Genomic DNA, 17,018 nt, shown 5'->3' with positions numbered 1-17,018 from the left:
GTCTGCCTCGGAAGGTTTCGAGCAAGGTAACACGTCTTTATCGGTTTTAATGGTTCGTTCGGTTCTTCGATTTACGGCGATGCGGCGAACCATCCTGGCAATTAAACTACTCCGTCGTTAATTATCGTTGATTTACAGATGAACGTTGTTAAGAACGTAAGAACGACGAAATCGAAGGTATTCGAAAGAGTTTTCGAAAGCCTTGATGTCTCACAGTCGGATGCATTACCACTCGCCATGTGGGTAGTCCCAATGTTCTCGCGTGAACGGCCTACGCGCTCAGCGCCGCGCTTCGCACCAAATTCAGCATCGATGTCTCCGGGGAAAAAAGAAGAGAGGAACAGGAACCAGCGTAAAATTCCGTCCGCGAGGATCACCTTCGGTCCTGTCTCGTATTTTTTCGTTGTACACTCTTCCGTCCTGAAAAAAGAAAACTATGTTAGATGTGTCCGAAATTATCAAGAACATTTAGACAAATTTATTTAACCACTTATTTCTTTCCTACCGCCTTTTGAGTACTTACGTTCGTTATACAATGTATTATATTACCTATAACCAATAATTCTACGTCTTCTCGAATTCATTATCCAAGTCCATCTAATCGAGTCGTTAAACCTGTAATTTCTGCCAGAGAGACTGGAAGCGAACATTCATGAATATTCGCGACGTTTATGAACATGTCGTAACAATAATCATGATCATCTAACGTTATTTTATATATCCCGAAAGCTGGGAGGAGCGATAATAAATTGAACAGACGCCGTTAACGCATCGTGCAAACGGAACGCTCGATCGCGGTCGAACGGACGCGGTCGAGGAATGTCTACGCCCGATCGAAAATCCCGCCGACGAGGAGCGTCTTCGTTAACGGAAATATTCACAGAGATACGGCTGGCGATGGAATCGCGTTCGCCGATTCTAGCTAATTAAATCTCCACGAGTTTCCGCGGATCGAACGAGCGCAAACGACCGTCGTCAATTTGAGGAACGGCGCGGAACCCGCTGGTCTAACGAACCAGAGCGGGATCTTTACGATCGCAGGTAGTCGAGACCGACGAGATTAGGATGTTGTTAGATCGCTGTGCAGGTTCTAGGGGCGCCCGTATTAAAGGATACCCAGGACGGAGATGGGCTGGAACAGGAATAGCAAGGGTGACGTAAGCACCCAATCCGCACGCGGCGCCGCACACCTCGATGAAGCTCCGTGTTGGCGGCCACATCGACATCGCCGGTGTCGCGACACATTCGTTCAGTCACCACTGCAAATAGCCGAAGAAATCGATGGCGGAGCTGTTCCAGAACCGGAGGATATACCGCGAAAAAAGAAAAGGAAACGTTCGTTCGTTCATGTAAATGCGGAGGATAGAGAAATGCTGGAAGTCGATTTTCAGAAATAAACGTTAGTCAATCGTCGACCTTGCGAGGAAACCAAAGTGGTTTTTTTTTACGTAAGACGTGGCGATTTGTCGATCGTTTAAACGGGAAATGATTTGCCGAAAGGAAACAGGTTGCTCAAGATCATGCTGGGTTACACGGAAACAGTTACCTTCGTTTATTCCCCATTACTTAATTTTTCGATCATTTTCTAGAGCCTTTGAAAGCAATCGGCTTTAACACTGTTTCGTTCTCTGCGGCCGATTCAGCACCACTACTATTAGAGCCCGAGTTGTTCTTCGTTTACGTCTTATTTATGTGCGCAGTAAACAATTTTTCTTTAGAATAAAAAATTGTTAAACGGGAAAAAGGCAAGTATTTTTATCGTTCCTGGTTACGAAATAAATTACTTTCGTTTCATTCTTACTGAACGAAATATTGCGTTACGTATGGCTCTACGTATGACTTAATATGTTGGGATCCGAGCGTCGATAGTATGGTATTGCAAACGGAGATTTCGTGCCTCGAATAGGAATTAAAATCGTCCCAATGGTTACATGGTGAAAATCGCGACAATGACCGCAGTAGAAATCCAACGAGTAACATTACGGGCGCTTACTCTCTCTTTCTCTCTGTACAATAAATCCGTTATGTATTACGTGGCCAAAAAGTTTGTTCGTGTTCCTCAGGGAAATTTCAAGACGAATTTCACATCTTTTAGTCGATAAATTTCTTGCATCGGTCAGACATCTCCATTGTTTCGTTCTCGAAGAGCTTCTCATTTTTACGAGCAAAAAACTCGTTCAGATGAATCCTACAAGCCTGCGGCTCATCGAGGTTCCTTCAGCATAGTTTCCAGCAGAAACTTTTACGAATTAAACTTAGCACATTCTATCGGTTATATTACGATGTAATATATGCATGTCTCTTCATTTGCAGTACTTCCTTGCAATCTTCCTTGCGCTTCAATCTTCGCATTTTTACTATCCAATGGTTCATTAAAACGTCTACCTTCAAATTGTACGTACATTCGCAAATTTATTTGTATATTTACTTATATATTGTTACGTAAACTCGATGTTGCAAAAAAAGTAAACCGGAAAGACTCTTACCAACCGAATAAATTTACTTTTACGACTGCGCTCGTGCAATCGTTAAACAAAAATCTTCAGGTCGAGTTCCTATTATATCGCCCACGGATTCCCCGAGTTTCTTCCGCGCTATGGTATCCAGGATAAAAAGGAAAAATCACGAAGCCGTAAAAATTGCAGAAGTAACCAGTATGACGGCGAATACGGAACGGAATAAAGCCCGCACACGAGTATCCTGCTCTCGCGTCCGATTCCGATGTCCGATTCAAGGTGACACACGAACATACGGTACGCAGAGCGACCGGATGCATCGACGGTAATTTATCCTCTGCAAAATGGATTCGTCCTTCGATGCTAATTCGTCTAGCGAAAGTCACAGGAGTGATCAAAGACGCATTAGCGATCGGACGGCGGAGGCAAGCCCCAAACGTAAGCCCGCTCTACGATCGACCTGTTCGAGATCAACGCACGACCTTCCCTTGCGGACTTATTATTAGCGTAGCGGTATTGAACGTGCAGAATTTTTTTACGCTTCGATGTCCAGTCGAAAGGACCATCGGGATGAATAACTTTCGTGAAGGCATGCAAACACGTACACACGTAGACGCGTGTACGACGCTCACGACGCTTGCGTAGGCTAGCGTGTGTGTGGGTAGCCTGGCCTTCAAAGTCCTTCGGTGGAAAAGTAGGGACCAGGATCGTCGCATGCGTGGGTTTCCGGTAGGTGGGAGGACTGGATTAAAGGCATCTCTCCATTACGCGTAACTGTACCTACGATTAGCGAGAAAGTCATCGTGCTTCGCTGTCAAATCTTCGCTGATTTATGATCGAAGTCATTCGAATGCACAAGAAAAGAATGTACAAACGTTATACCGAGATAGTATTAAAAATATGATGAAGTTTTATCTCTAATACGATTGAGTTACAGTCGTGGTTTATGTACAAGAATGGATCCCATCATATACTGATATTAACTGTTGATTTTCGTTTTATTAACTTTATTAATTCGATAACTTTATTTTGCGTTTGCGTGGTATGAGATGGTCTTCCTTTTTTTTACTCCTCCGCCTATTTGCTTCGTAACAATTGTTGTCTCTCGTTCACTTTTACGCGGCAATTTTAGATTTACTCTGTTTACGTTCTTCCTTGCGTTTTTGTTTCGTAGCGGCGTCATGCAGTCGCCTCTTCTTACGAAGGAGCCATATTTCCTTGGCTCTTTCCTTACGACCTTCCATCATACTCTTATACAAGTTGCGGTGTTTCTTCTTGATCATTCGTTCGCGTAGCCGATACTCTTGTCTTTCCTGTCGTCTTTTCTCCTGTGGATCTTCCCTCGTAACTTCCCCAGTTTTTACTTTCATTTTCTGTAATTATGAATGTACAGAAAGTAAAAAAAAAAAGATCTAACAATGCGTGAATGTTTTGAAAATAGTCTACCTTTTTCAATCGATCTCGTTTTTTGTCTTTGTCCACCGTTGTCATTTCTGCATCGCTTTCCTCCTCCTCTTCTTTTTTCACCTCAACTTCGTTATCTGACTCTTTCTCTGCACCTTCCTCCGCTTTCTCATCTTCATTTGCTTCCACTTCGTCCTCATTTTCCGACTCTTCTTCAGACTCTTCTTCTTCTAATAAATAAAGGAAAGTGATTTTTATAACTTATTACCCATTATTCATTATTCAGCCATCTTATTGAAATACAATATTTTCGTTACAAGATTTTATGATTCTATCAAATGATCTTGTAACAAAAACAGTGTGCTCCAAACGATAAAACATGAATACGTACCGTCATTGAGTTTAAATTCAGGGTCTGTTCGAGCACGTTCTTCTGGTGGTATGTATATCTGATCGTGCTGATTCTCCGTGAATGGCGAAAGATGCGGCGGAAGTATACAACCCATTAGATATTTTTCCACGGGTAATAATTCCCTGGCGTTCACTGAATCAAAAACCCATTGCGGTTGTACGTAATACCTATAAAAATCCAAACGAGCTGATTCTAACTCTTCTGAAATCGCTTTTTCTATTAGTTAAGAATAAGAAATATTCATAACTATTACCTAGAAATATATTGTTTGGACATACTAGGTCTATCCACTATATGATGCGTTATCGTTTCGTCATTTTCGTCAAATGTTGCTCCAACAAAGAGCAATTTGTCCCATGATACTTCAGCCCCGAAGCAACGTAAAATAAAAACTAACGGCTCCCTTGGCACCTCTCTGTTTAAAAAGACTTTTAATCCTTTAAAAAGAGTTTTCAATTTCTTAACTTTTTCTGCTTCCATCCTAAGTTCTTCCAATTTTATCGCATCACCATCCTAAGGCAATAAATTAAATATTTGGTGTCTATACGAAAAAACATAAAATGTTAATTTAATTCTTACATACACTTGCAAATTGGTCCATCTCCAATTCTTCATCCTCTACATTTTGCACAGAGAAGTCCAGATTTACTAATGGTACATTTAATGCAGCTATCCTCTCTGATACATATGATTCTTCGTCCACAAGTACCTTTTCACTATTATCTGTAAATCAAATATTTAGTTTATATCAAAGTAAAATATGTCATCCACGCTCAATAGAAATGTACGTAAAAGAATGATCTTACCACTAGTAGTCAGTTTTGGAGGATAATATAAATTAAGAGTGTTATAAAGCCTGTAATTAACAAAGCCCAACATTATAATATAAAATTCGACGAAGATAGACATAATTTTGAAGTCCACATCATTCTTTGTTTGAGGCTCAAAACTGAAATGATGAGGTACAATCCAAGTTATCGTTTGTCCTTTAATTTCAGCTTGATAGTAATATCCTTTAATAGACACAAATACTTTGCGCAAAGCTTTAGCAGCGATTACAGCATGTAAAAATTCAACTGTCAATCTTCTACATAACAAAGACTGGTCTCTTGGTATGTGATGAAGGGATGGAAATGTGCTGAACAAGAAGCACAAGGTTAAACAATCGTCCAGATCTCTGAGTGCATCTATAAAGGTAGGATAACGTTCTTTGACAATGTGATCCAATTTCAAAGTAGGATGATTTCTCAAATATCTTTTCATATCCGAAAATTCTCTCATAGCTCTAGCTCTCCCTACTTTCCTGTTAAATACCTAAAAAAATATTTTATTTAATGCTTAAATGTATTTTAATATCGTGCATTGTTTAAAAACTATAGTCGCAGATCCATTGACTTGCTTTGAACTCTCTTAGTTTCCATATTATTGGTTCATGCATCAAAAATTGAATGTCCTTCTTGTGATATAATGTTTTAATATCAGTTTGTCCTTGTTGCGCCCTTTTACGATTACGTGGCTCTCTTGGATATATCCCTTTTAATATACATAGTCTACGGAAGTCATTCAAGGAAAGCTGCAATTTCTTCAAAGCAGCTTTCCTAGACATAAACTGAGCTCCCTCACCGGACTTGTACTATAAGGTTAAAAGTAAAATTAGACAATGACAACAATGTTTAAAGGATATAAAACTTTGTTTAAGTGATACCTTTACTATAATATAACCTATATATTACATTTAAAAATAATTCTCAAGAAATTATGTACAATCTTAATATAAATACCTTCTTCTTTCCTATTACCACCATTTTTATGCAATTAAATACGTTTTAAAGTACATGAATGTATAAAAAATGAATTTGAAAATAAATTCACGTGTTCCTCGATAGAAGAAGCAAAAGTTATGAGAGAAATGTATAACAGCGCCACCATGTGAGTAGTTTAATAAATTGTTCTTAAATCGTCATTATTAAAGAATGAAAATAAGAAACTAATTTTAACGATCTTTGTTATTAATAAATTTTATTATACGGTATTTTTCATTGCGCACAGCACAAATATATACAAACTGTATGTTAGTACATTAACCTAGCGTTTTTAATTATTCGTCTTCGTCTGAATCGCTTTCACCGTCACTTTCGTCCTCTAATTCTGGCATAGGAAAACGTAGTATAGCCGCTATCCCAGTAAGTTGTTCCAATTCTGCATGGAATATAAAAATCAATCACATTCTAATGACGTTAATATCGATACAGCAACTTACGTTCACCCGATACGTGCAGGCTAGAAAATATCTTTACGTCTCCGCCAGAATCTCTCACGTTTTCCACTAATTCGACGTATTCTTTCCTCTCGTTAATATCTTGACATCTGTATACAATTATTACAGTAGTCAAATTGTACGGAAAAGTTGAATTCCTAATACAGTTATCGCTAACACTAATTCTACCAAGAAGAATCTGGCCACGACACTTGCAATTATTTACCTAAATAACTTATCCGAAATGAGTAATGTTTCAACAGCTTGAGATTCATTGGCTTTCTTAATGTGTTTTTTCCCGTAAAAAGCTCTAGAAGGATCAGTCTGTAATATCGTATAAAATGTCTCCAAAATTTTCACTTCACCTGCTGCTTTTGTTTCTGAAATTCTTGAGATGACTGCAGCCTCAGTTAATACCTCTATAATAAAAAGAAAGAAATATTATATATGCATATGCATTTACTTTCTCTCTTTAGTTGTTTAAAAAATTTAATAAACCTTTCAATGAATGTTTGAAGCCAGAACTAGAATGCACAAGTATAAATTTGCTTTTATTCTCTAATATTATCTTGTTATCTAATTTAATTGCCTGTTGTATCATGTAATCCATAAATTGATCTTTAACAAAACCAGGGCTAGCAAGAATAATGCACTTTACAATATCAAAATTGATGTGTCTCAAAATTCCTTGCATTATATTATCATAAAATCTTGTTAAACCCTAAAAAATTTATCATGTATAAGTACAAAACTTAATAAATACAGCAATGATCTATAAAAATAATTTTCAAGTGGAACCTTTTCATGTTGAGAAACATTTCCTTTTCTCTTCCTAGGTATAACTTGGTCTATTTTTGCACGAACTATTGTCATATTGGAAGTTATTAAACAAATGTGTGCTATACCTTCTTGCATTACCACAGCAGCAACATCTGCATTCTAAAAAAAAAATATCCCATTTTATTTATTTTTACCATTATTCTTATTATAAAGTATGTACCTGCGTAGGGTCGCATGCACTTTCAACTCGTTCCAAGCAAATAGAATCCCATTTAGCTTTAGTAATTTTAAATTTTCTGTTCTGCTCCACATCCAATGTATGATATGCTCCCATCTACAAATAATTATTCACTAAATATATTGGCAATAAATAAATTTGAATAACTCCAAGTTGAATTACCTTAACATACTTGTTTTCTTCTACATTTCTACCTTTCAGTCTTAAAACACATGCCTGCGTATCAAAATCAATACCCTCTACGCATATAGTTAAGGTAGTTCTAACTCGAAAATTGTTAGAACTACCGGTTGCTGATTCCATTTGCACCTTTCTACAAGCATAGTAATATTAAGACCTAGTACAATAATGTTTCTACTTGATGTATAACTAGTTGATTTTTACCTAATAGTAGAACAACTAACAAAATCTCCTTCGGTAATAAGATTATATGCATGCCACATATCTTCTGTATTTTCTGGGACAAGGGAGACACTCCTACCAATTATTTTTTTTACTTTTAATTCTCCATTATCGAGCCTTAATATTATAATTTATTAAAAAAAAATTTTCCTCACCCTTCTCCATCTTTGTCAACATTTTTTGATACAAGCTTCATCTTATATAATTTTTTTATGAATTACACCTATAAAAAGTTCATACTATTCAATATCGTATCGTTGTTAATAGTCATAAATAACTAATTACGACAAATTTGAAAATACACTTTGAATGATTTGATGCAGCTCATATGATCATTGCACCTTATCGCGTAAGGAGTGTTTCGACGTCTTTTTAATTTATTATGCAATTGAGAATAAAAAGGAATGCGAAACGAAAGAAAAATTTATTTACAAATCATTTCCATAAAACATTTTTACAGTTTAGAATTAGTAAAATAGGTTAGGTTCGAATCGTGCCCAGGTAAAGGTTTCACGTGTAACTATGTTATTATGTAATTACCTTAAGAATAATTACACAGATTCGTATTTAAGAAAATCATACATTCCATATTTCATGCTTGATTAGAATGACGTAAGATAAGCTGTACCATATGTCAAACATGATACTTTTCGTTCGCTCGGAAATCAAATTCATGGTTCGATCACTAACTAAATATATGCCAACACCGACGAGGTACACGATAGACTGCTCATCTTATGAAATTTAACGAGATGTCTCTCATAACTCTGAAATACCGAACGCGCAAAAACCACAACTTTCCTTCTGCCCTCTATAATTTAAAATGGAAATATTCAGACGCCGGTAAAATCAAAAAAATGATTCATATCATTAAATAGGTCTATGCGTAGAACAATTTTACATTCCAATTGAGATTTAATAATGATGTTTCCTAATTGTAATTTATTGGTTTTTCTTCATAATACACTCATTATTGGTATTTCTCATAATATATTTAAAAACGATACATTAATTATTGTAGCAACAGTTGTAGAAAATGCTTTGTGTGTTATAATGAGAATTATAAGAATTTTTCTCAATAAAAAATGGTGTCCAGACCATTAAACCATCTCTTAAACACTACATGTAATAGTATTTGAATAACTTGTAAAACAGAAACAATTTTTATTTTTTATACAACTTAACATGCACTTACTGAAATAACTTTGATAATTTCTTTTTTTCGATTTGATTTTTTTCTTTAATAGATACAGAAAATACTTGCAACTCCTTTTCAACTATAGTTTGTAATGTAGGATCTAATTCAGCAGCTCTTGTTAAATCTTTAACAGCTCTTTGTTCATCCCAAGCACCCATGTATGCTTTACCTCTTCTATATAATGCCTTTACATTGTCTGAAAATTACACGTCGATTAGTAATATTCAATGATATGTATACCACTTATCCCTTTGTAATGCAAAATAGATAACATGTACAAACTTGCATCATGCTTGAGAACTGTTGTACAATGTTCTATAACTGCATAATATTCTTTCTGAATTAATTTGCATTGTGCATAATTTAAAAGCAATGGTATTTTTAACCTGTTTAAAGCTAGCCATTCTTCTTCGTTTGGTTTTTCCCTGTAGACAACAATTGTACCAGAAAGGAAAATGTTCATAGTAAATAACAAATATAACAATGTGTACTAATGCAATATATTATACAATATACTAACGCAAGCATAAGTTGTTCTAATATTCCAATGCCTTTTGCATACATATTAGATGCACTTTCATAATTTTTATCCTTAAACAATGCATTTCCTTTCTCTTTTATATCTGGAATACTTTTCAACTTCTCATCTTCTGTCATTTGCCATGATTCCTTTTCATATTCATGCGGTAAAATGACTTTAACAAGTTCTAAAAAGTATTAACAGATTAGAAGATGAAAAAGCAATTACCATTACTTTACATCAAATTGACTACCAATTGTAAATTCTAAATCCTGCGGATATTTGATGAGTTCATTTAAATCATCATATCCAATCCCTTCATTTTGTAAGGTTACACCGCAACAATGATGACTACGCTTTTCTGACTGAGGCTTTCCAACTTCTCTCAAGGTTTTAGATACAAAAGGATATGTTGTGACTAGCTAAAACAATAAATACCATTAAACTATACATTTTACTAAATTATAAATATAAAAATGCTAATGCTAAAAAGTAATTAACATGATTTTCATGAAAAACTAACAATGTATTCTATGTTTTTTAAACAGAATGGAAATGGGCTCTTTACATTACTAAGTAAATTATACGTACGCTTTTATCGACTCTGAAAAGAGCCACTTCATGTAATGCCATTTTTTGTATAATAACTTCCCATACTTCAAGCTTGAACTTTTTTCCTAAAACAAGTTCCATTGGATTTCCCATAACTTTGCTATCATCTATTAATGTTTTCTCTGGATCACATTTTGTTGTCTTAAAATGAAATACTACCTGAAAATTAAAGGTGATATTAATGTGGTTGATAAAGATATAATAAAACATACATACTTTAGTTCCAGGTACAAAATTAATTATTTCAGTTCCTGCATGAATAATAGTTTTTACTATGTATTCTTGATTTTCCATTTTAATTAAACATATATTGTAATATACAAAATTTAAAAAACCACAACCTAAAACAATTTCGACAATTAAAATTTCGTTATCATCATGAATTATATTACGGTTATGAAAGTCTTACAACGTGTATGATTTTACAGATGAATCAGTCTGTAAATTTTATTAGTTGCAAAACATTTTTCTTCATATTGTTTGTGATATATATTTGCTTTAGTTTGATGTAGTGTTATTTAAGGTTACTCGTTGCAGCTGAAAATTTATTTTTAGTCGAACCATCGTATAATATACGAATCATTGTAACTGAAAAACCGTCGTTTCGTAATCTTTCAGGAAATCCATTTATTGACATAAAAGTAAGAAATTATCGATAGTCGCGAATCGCAGATCGATACTGTAAGCAAAAGATGGTGCAATAATCATTTATCTTTGAACCGTGCTACAAAAGTCGCAGTTTTTTCTCTGACATTAGAACATTTATTTGAAACTAATTTTATAAGAAGCAAACAGAAGATTTATGTGGACAACACCTATAAACATATTGCCTACAGTCGTAGGTGATATGATACACTAGGATAGAAGCACGGTAAGCTGATTTTACATCTTATCATTATATTTAAAAGTATAGTAAATGGTGTGTAATTTGCATAGTGTACAGGCGACAGTACTATTTTCGTATAGCTTACGAAATCTATGGATGAGCACGATTATCGAGAATTTATAATTCAGTAAATATATACAGTCAGATAAGTTGAACGGAAATTTTTGGTAACTATCAGTAGTTTGCTGTCATCCAAATGAGTACAATTGATAAAATCAATACTTCTATGGAAAATATGAATGGACACAAACTACATAGTAAGTTGATATTTGTTATATTAATATATGTTTATGTAATAAATTTATTTGTGTCAATTCAATGAATTATCACTTTTTAGAGGTGGAAGAAATTCAGATACCCGTACCATGGGGACATATAAGTGGTCAGTAAGGATTGTAATTCATTCTTTTGATTTTAACTGTACAATCATACATTGACATATAAATTATATATATATATATATATACATATACAAAATATGATCCTGAATGATCCTCATAGGTAATTTATATTCATCTTAAAATATTTTATTAGTATATATATATATTATATTTATAAGTATAATTTTTTTCTATCGAAAGAAGGCAAGTTATTCAAATGGCCTGTTTTAAATGTTCCATCTTGTGTATGTTTTTATATGTGTATGTATATATATATATATACACATATATGTGTGTATATATCTTTAAGATATAATAATATAATATAAATAATATGAATATTGATAATAAACTTAGGCAAATGGTGGGGATCAAAGGATCAACAACCAATAGTGGCACTACATGGCTGGCAAGATAATGCTGGGACGTTTGATACATTAATTCCATTATTACCTTCAAATATAGCTGTTCTAGCTATAGATTTGCCTAGTCATGGTTTATCTTCTCACCTTCCCACTGGACAATTTTGTTATATATTTTGGGATGGGCTTATCGCTCTTCGTAGAGTCGTTAAATATTACAATTGGACCAAGGTTAGCTAGCCAATAAAAGTTATACAACGATCTGTCAATTGTTGCTAACATCCTTTTAATTGCAACAGCATCGCAACATATACATGTCAAACTTGTACTTGAATATCACTTTGCTTTTATTTGCAACTAAGAAGAAGTTGCACTATTTTAAGGTTGACTGTTGTAAACTTTATTAAGTTTTCTTATGGTTTAAACATAGTTCAAGTTATATATTGTACATTACATAGCATCGTTGTATAACTGCAGATGAGGTACGAAATTTCAGATGGCAATAATTTTCTGTACCTTGGCTGTAATTTTGTTACATATTAAAATTCATATTTTAAAGATTTTTTCTAGGAAACATGGACCTTATCACATTTATATGTTTAAAATAATTAAATTATTAATTCAAACTAATAACTTCATTATGACATAGTAATTGCTTACCTGCAGGCAAATGGTGGGGTCCCAGAGGGATCCAACCAATAGTGGCACTGCATGGACGTCAAGATAATGCTGGCAGTTTTGACACTTTGATTCCCTTATTATCCAATGACATTTCTGTACTTTGTTTGGATATGCCTGGTCATGGTTTATCTTCCCATTATCCAAAAAGCCAGTACTATCATGTTTATTGGGATGGTATTATTCTACTGCGTAGAATTGTCAAGTATTACAAATGGCATAAGGTTAGAGAGTGGATTAATAATTCACACCACTCCAATTGTAGATAGATCTTGTAGAAAATTGATGTAGAAATTTTATCTTATTATTATTGTACTATAAATGCAACAGTCAGCCTTGAAAAGTTTTACCACCAAGCAAAGAGAAAAATATGTTTAACATATTCGCTGTCACTGCTTAAGGAGAAGTACAATTACAATCCGTTTATTAATTTCAGAAGTTTTATACAAAACAGTACTTGGTTTTGCACTATAATAACTAAAAAATATTCACTATCAACAATAATTCACAGACATAAATCATAAAAAGTTGGAAAGCAATTAACTTTTCTTTCATATATATGGATATACATCTAATACATGATAGCGAAGATGTTAGTATATTTTTAAAACACATAGCACATATGTATGTAAATCATTAAATATTCATACTATTATGAGTATGATATCATTCACATCCAATATGCATATCATTAATATTCAATAAGTGCAAAGTACTCTTTTACTTTTAATCTCCCTTCTGCTTGTAGATTTGGTGTATCGTACTACATAGTTAAATGTTACTGTTGTAGGTGAAATTACTTGGACATTCTTTGGGTGGAGCAATATCATTTTTATATGCTGCATCGTACCCTGATGAAGTGGATTTTTTGATAAGCTTAGATATTGTAAGCCCAAACGTAAAAGATGTTACAAAAACTCCTGCAATGACAGGTGATATTATTGATAAATTTTTAAGTTACGAGTCACTACAGCCTAATAGTAGTCCATCCTACACTTATGAGGAAGTGCTTGCTATTGTATACGATGCATATAATGGTTCCCTAACGAAAGAAAGTGTAAAAACGTTAATGAAACGTGGTTTACGATCCTCCCCTGATCCTGAACGATTTTATTTTTCACGCGATCTACGATTAAAGGTAATTTTTTATTTACTACTGCAGGAAAAGACACAAATACAGATTGTTCAAGACCGTTTTCTTTTATTCATAAAAAAGAGCGTTCATAACTCTGACATATTGTATTTAAATATTAGATACAAATAATATGTGTACATACGACCTTGAACAGCCCTAACTGATGTCTTTTATGTATATAATAGAAACGTAAATTATTTATATATATAATTTAAAAATGTATTATATATATATATTATTTAGGTCTCTGGTTTAGATATGTTATCTTTGGATTTGGTACTTGCATATGCAACTCGCATAAAGTGCGCTTATCTCAATATCCGTGCTGTGCCCGGAATGAAATTTCAATCCGAATCTTACGCCCAAACTTTAGATAAAATAAAAGTAGGAGCCACGCGATTTGAATATCGTGAAGTGGAGGGGACTCATCATGTACATTTGAATAATCCAGAAAGAATTGCGCCTATAATTAACAATTTCATAAGTACTTAATGATAAAACATCTTAGATGTATATGTAACGAAAAGTAAAATAGCAATTGTTAATTTAGTTAAAATTGTTCTAATGCAAGCTACATTAGCTGCATGTAGACCTTCGTATATTTAATTGATAACCTGTAATTATTTTAATATATTTATCGATCTATACATATGTTTAGTGAAAATGTACTGAATAATACACTTTCTTATGTAGTTGACATTTGAGCTTGGCATTAATGGATTTAATTTAAAAAAAAAAAAAGCAATGGCTTTTAATAACATATTTAATATTTATACAAAAAGCATTATTCGTTAAAAATCATATTATTTATTTAAAAAGTAATAAACAATAATGAAAAATGTATTTTTTCAATGCACCTTTGATAAAAAAATTTTCTCTTAGAAAATAATAAATTACAAAGTGACTACTTGTCACTTTTAAAAGAGAGAACATCATTCCAAAATATTTTCGTGCCCATATTAAACTTTTCTTCAATTTGATTGCACGCGGTGATAAGTCACAAATACCTTGAAAATAATAAACATTTCTATTTATATTAACGTTTTTATAGTATTTAGTGGTAAATTATTTTAATGGATATTACCGTTCGGTAGCTTAAGACGATAATATTTTACATAGTAACGTAGACCGGTGAAGTTATACCGTTTTATGTCTCTACGCATAAGTCAGCGATAAATGACCTCAAAGCGATACATACTATCTTTTCGCTTTTCCTTCTTTTTGCTATATAATTTTCTTTCTTAAGATTAAAAAACTACGCTTTATACTACATACAATATAATAAAAAATGCAGTAAGGCATTAATCTTTATAATTTATTGTAATAAATTTAATTTATGATAAAAAAAAAACGATTGCTTTAATATTAATCCCCTTGGAAAATAAAATCTAATTTTCTCCGAAAATTCTCTGAAGTTGTAGGGAAATGCGTTACCATCCGGACCAAATTATAAAAAGAATGATATAAAGAAAATAAAGGACGCGTTATATTGATACAAATGTTTTCAAGCTATCCACAATGGTCAGACTGAATAGTATCAATGTCAATTTATTTACTCAGCTGAGACTGTAGCAGGTAGAAATATAAAATTGTATATTGAGATATTTCCGTTTCAACTGTTTCGTGTCAGTTCTTTTGAAGTTTTCGACCAGTATGTACGGAGCAATTAAAGGAGAGAATTTGAAAAAATTATTTATATCTATCGACGAACTGGTGAGCTAAAGTTTATTGAAGTAATAATTGATGCCTTAAAGCGGCAGTAAAAATATCTTAATGCTTTTTTTTTCTTTTTTCTACAAAATCATAGCCACCGCAAATACTTAAATCTACAGTGAAATATTCTAGATAATAAGTAACGTATTTAAATATTTTTGTAAATGCCGAAACCTAAATTCCTACTTATGGATGGAATTTAACGTGGAACTATTACATAGCTTTCTGTCGAATTATTGGTTTAGGTCGTTATCAGGTAACTTCTGAAACGGACTTATCCTATCGTACATACACGTTCTGCGTGTCAGTAATTACGAGCGATGATAATGCCGTCACACGTTGAAAATGAACGTGAATATTCCATTCGTACAGGTGAATACCGTTCGTACATATCTTCGTATTCTCTTTCCGTATTTCTTTCAAGAACTATTGTTCCATATTATAGAAATCCATGGTAGATCATCGCCACAGCGTAAGTATATATTCTTTTTATTGTATAAAATTACGTAATTACGGCGATAAAATATTATATCCTAAGTTGTTACTAGGTATAATGTAGGTTCTTACAATAACGTTTAATTTTTTTTTTATATCGCCAGTTTAACGTCATCGTTTCAGTAATCAGTCCGATGCATCGATCCCAACGATCAACAAACTTTTCACTTGAAAGTTTGTTCGTTCGGCTCGAGTTATCAGATTGAGTGAATATACTTCGTATTGGATACACGAAATCGACCTTATAACGAAGAAGTGAAATTTTGGACATACTTTTGGAAGTGTTTTCGATATTCCATTACACGTTGCTGTAATTCTCGATCGGTTGGGGTATACGCAGCGTAAGTTCGTAAGCGTGCTTTCGCAAGTTCCAAATCCTATTTGTAAATGATCATTTTTTAAATTTAGTTCATATTTAATAAGATCCTGTCGTGATGTTAAATATTAATTACATGAAATAAATAACATAAAGAAGTAAAGCATTTAGGTTTATTCGAAAATGTTAATTATATATTTGAATTCTTAACATTTATTATATATGTATGCTAGAGTTAAATTTAAGTATGTCATACCTTCAAAAATTTCCGATTGCGAACCAAAGATTTTTCCGAGTTTATACGGAAGATGGGCGTCAAAAAATTTTGCAATTCTTTTTCGCTTCGTTTCTCTTCTAAAGAAACATTTTGAGTATGATTGTTATCAGTCAACGCTGTTGTCATTATTCATGAACCTTATATTTGCAATTCACTGCTTTGTTTAACTTGTGTATAATTTATAACTTTAAACGAACAATGTAAATGACGTGTTTTAGTCGTACGCATGCCCCGTAATGTATACTTTAATATGTACCATACGTGGTTTCTATAGAAATACCGTGCGTATGGTAACGTAATCAATATTGACGCCCACATCTTTGAACTTATTATTAACGGAATCGAATGCACATTAGAGGACTCAGGGAGTTTTATTTATTATACACACGCTCTCTCCCCCCCCCCTCTCTCTCTCTCTCTCTCACTCTCTTTCTCTCTCTCTCTCTCTCTCTTTCTCTCTCTCTCAGGTAATTTAAATAAATTATATTTAACAAATC

General features: G+C 33.4%; 5 protein-coding genes across 7 annotated transcripts; 1 reads left to right on the top strand and 4 right to left on the bottom strand.

The window, feature by feature from the left end:
• Nucleotides 1–2,379: 2,379 nt before the first annotated feature.
• LOC143425812 (pescadillo homolog) lies at nt 2,380–6,196 on the bottom strand. The gene is made up of 8 exons (XM_076898841.1): nt 6,054–6,196; nt 5,672–5,905; nt 5,079–5,586; nt 4,856–4,995; nt 4,526–4,785; nt 4,252–4,439; nt 3,903–4,090; nt 2,380–3,829 (listed from the first exon to the last, which is right to left on the bottom strand). The coding sequence occupies exons 1-8, from the start codon at nt 6,075–6,077 to the stop codon at nt 3,572–3,574; spliced, it is 1,800 nt and encodes a 599-aa protein (XP_076754956.1). The 5' UTR covers nt 6,078–6,196; the 3' UTR covers nt 2,380–3,571.
• A 124-nt stretch (nt 6,197–6,320) lies between these two features.
• LOC143425811 (protein pelota-like) lies at nt 6,321–8,739 on the bottom strand. The gene is made up of 10 exons (XM_076898840.1): nt 8,490–8,739; nt 8,105–8,172; nt 7,932–8,024; nt 7,710–7,860; nt 7,530–7,643; nt 7,328–7,468; nt 7,028–7,250; nt 6,756–6,948; nt 6,533–6,639; nt 6,321–6,471 (listed from the first exon to the last, which is right to left on the bottom strand). Exons 2-10 carry the CDS (start codon nt 8,143–8,145, stop codon nt 6,371–6,373), a joined length of 1,164 nt encoding a protein of 387 aa, XP_076754955.1. The 5' UTR covers nt 8,146–8,172; nt 8,490–8,739; the 3' UTR covers nt 6,321–6,370.
• Nucleotides 8,740–9,116: 377 nt separating this feature from the next.
• Nucleotides 9,117–10,759, bottom strand: LOC143425868 (aryl-hydrocarbon-interacting protein-like 1). Of its 2 annotated transcripts, none has more exons than XM_076898919.1 (6): nt 10,621–10,759; nt 10,259–10,438; nt 9,921–10,089; nt 9,668–9,854; nt 9,430–9,572; nt 9,117–9,343 (listed from the first exon to the last, which is right to left on the bottom strand). In XM_076898919.1, exons 2-6 carry the CDS (start codon nt 10,370–10,372, stop codon nt 9,141–9,143), a joined length of 816 nt encoding a protein of 271 aa, XP_076755034.1. In that variant the 5' UTR covers nt 10,373–10,438; nt 10,621–10,759; the 3' UTR covers nt 9,117–9,140. The 2 variants fall into 2 exon arrangements, with proteins under 2 accessions (XP_076755034.1, XP_076755033.1); XM_076898918.1 differs by lacking the exon at nt 10,621–10,759 and adding an exon at nt 10,496–10,594.
• A 517-nt stretch (nt 10,760–11,276) lies between these two features.
• LOC143426305 (putative serine hydrolase) lies at nt 11,277–14,417 on the top strand. Of its 2 annotated transcripts, none has more exons than XM_076899678.1 (5): nt 11,277–11,422; nt 11,503–11,547; nt 11,903–12,138; nt 13,376–13,723; nt 13,964–14,417. In XM_076899678.1, the coding sequence occupies exons 1-5, from the start codon at nt 11,362–11,364 to the stop codon at nt 14,210–14,212; spliced, it is 939 nt and encodes a 312-aa protein (XP_076755793.1). In that variant the 5' UTR covers nt 11,277–11,361; the 3' UTR covers nt 14,213–14,417. The 2 variants fall into 2 exon arrangements, with proteins under 2 accessions (XP_076755793.1, XP_076755792.1); XM_076899677.1 differs by lacking the exon at nt 11,903–12,138 and adding an exon at nt 12,574–12,809 and having other exon boundaries at nt 11,278–11,422.
• Nucleotides 14,418–15,897: 1,480 nt separating this feature from the next.
• LOC143425784 (uncharacterized) lies at nt 15,898–16,920 on the bottom strand. Its single transcript, XM_076898779.1, has 2 exons — nt 16,501–16,920; nt 15,898–16,305 (listed from the first exon to the last, which is right to left on the bottom strand). Exons 1-2 carry the CDS (start codon nt 16,645–16,647, stop codon nt 16,171–16,173), a joined length of 282 nt encoding a protein of 93 aa, XP_076754894.1. The 5' UTR covers nt 16,648–16,920; the 3' UTR covers nt 15,898–16,170.
• Nucleotides 16,921–17,018: the final 98 nt, after the last annotated feature.

The sequence above is a fragment of the Xylocopa sonorina genome, chromosome 8 (assembly GCF_050948175.1).
Source record: "Xylocopa sonorina isolate GNS202 chromosome 8, iyXylSono1_principal, whole genome shotgun sequence".
Taxonomy (NCBI): domain Eukaryota; kingdom Metazoa; phylum Arthropoda; class Insecta; order Hymenoptera; family Apidae; genus Xylocopa; species Xylocopa sonorina.
This window is presented reverse-complemented; position numbering and strand designations above follow the sequence as displayed.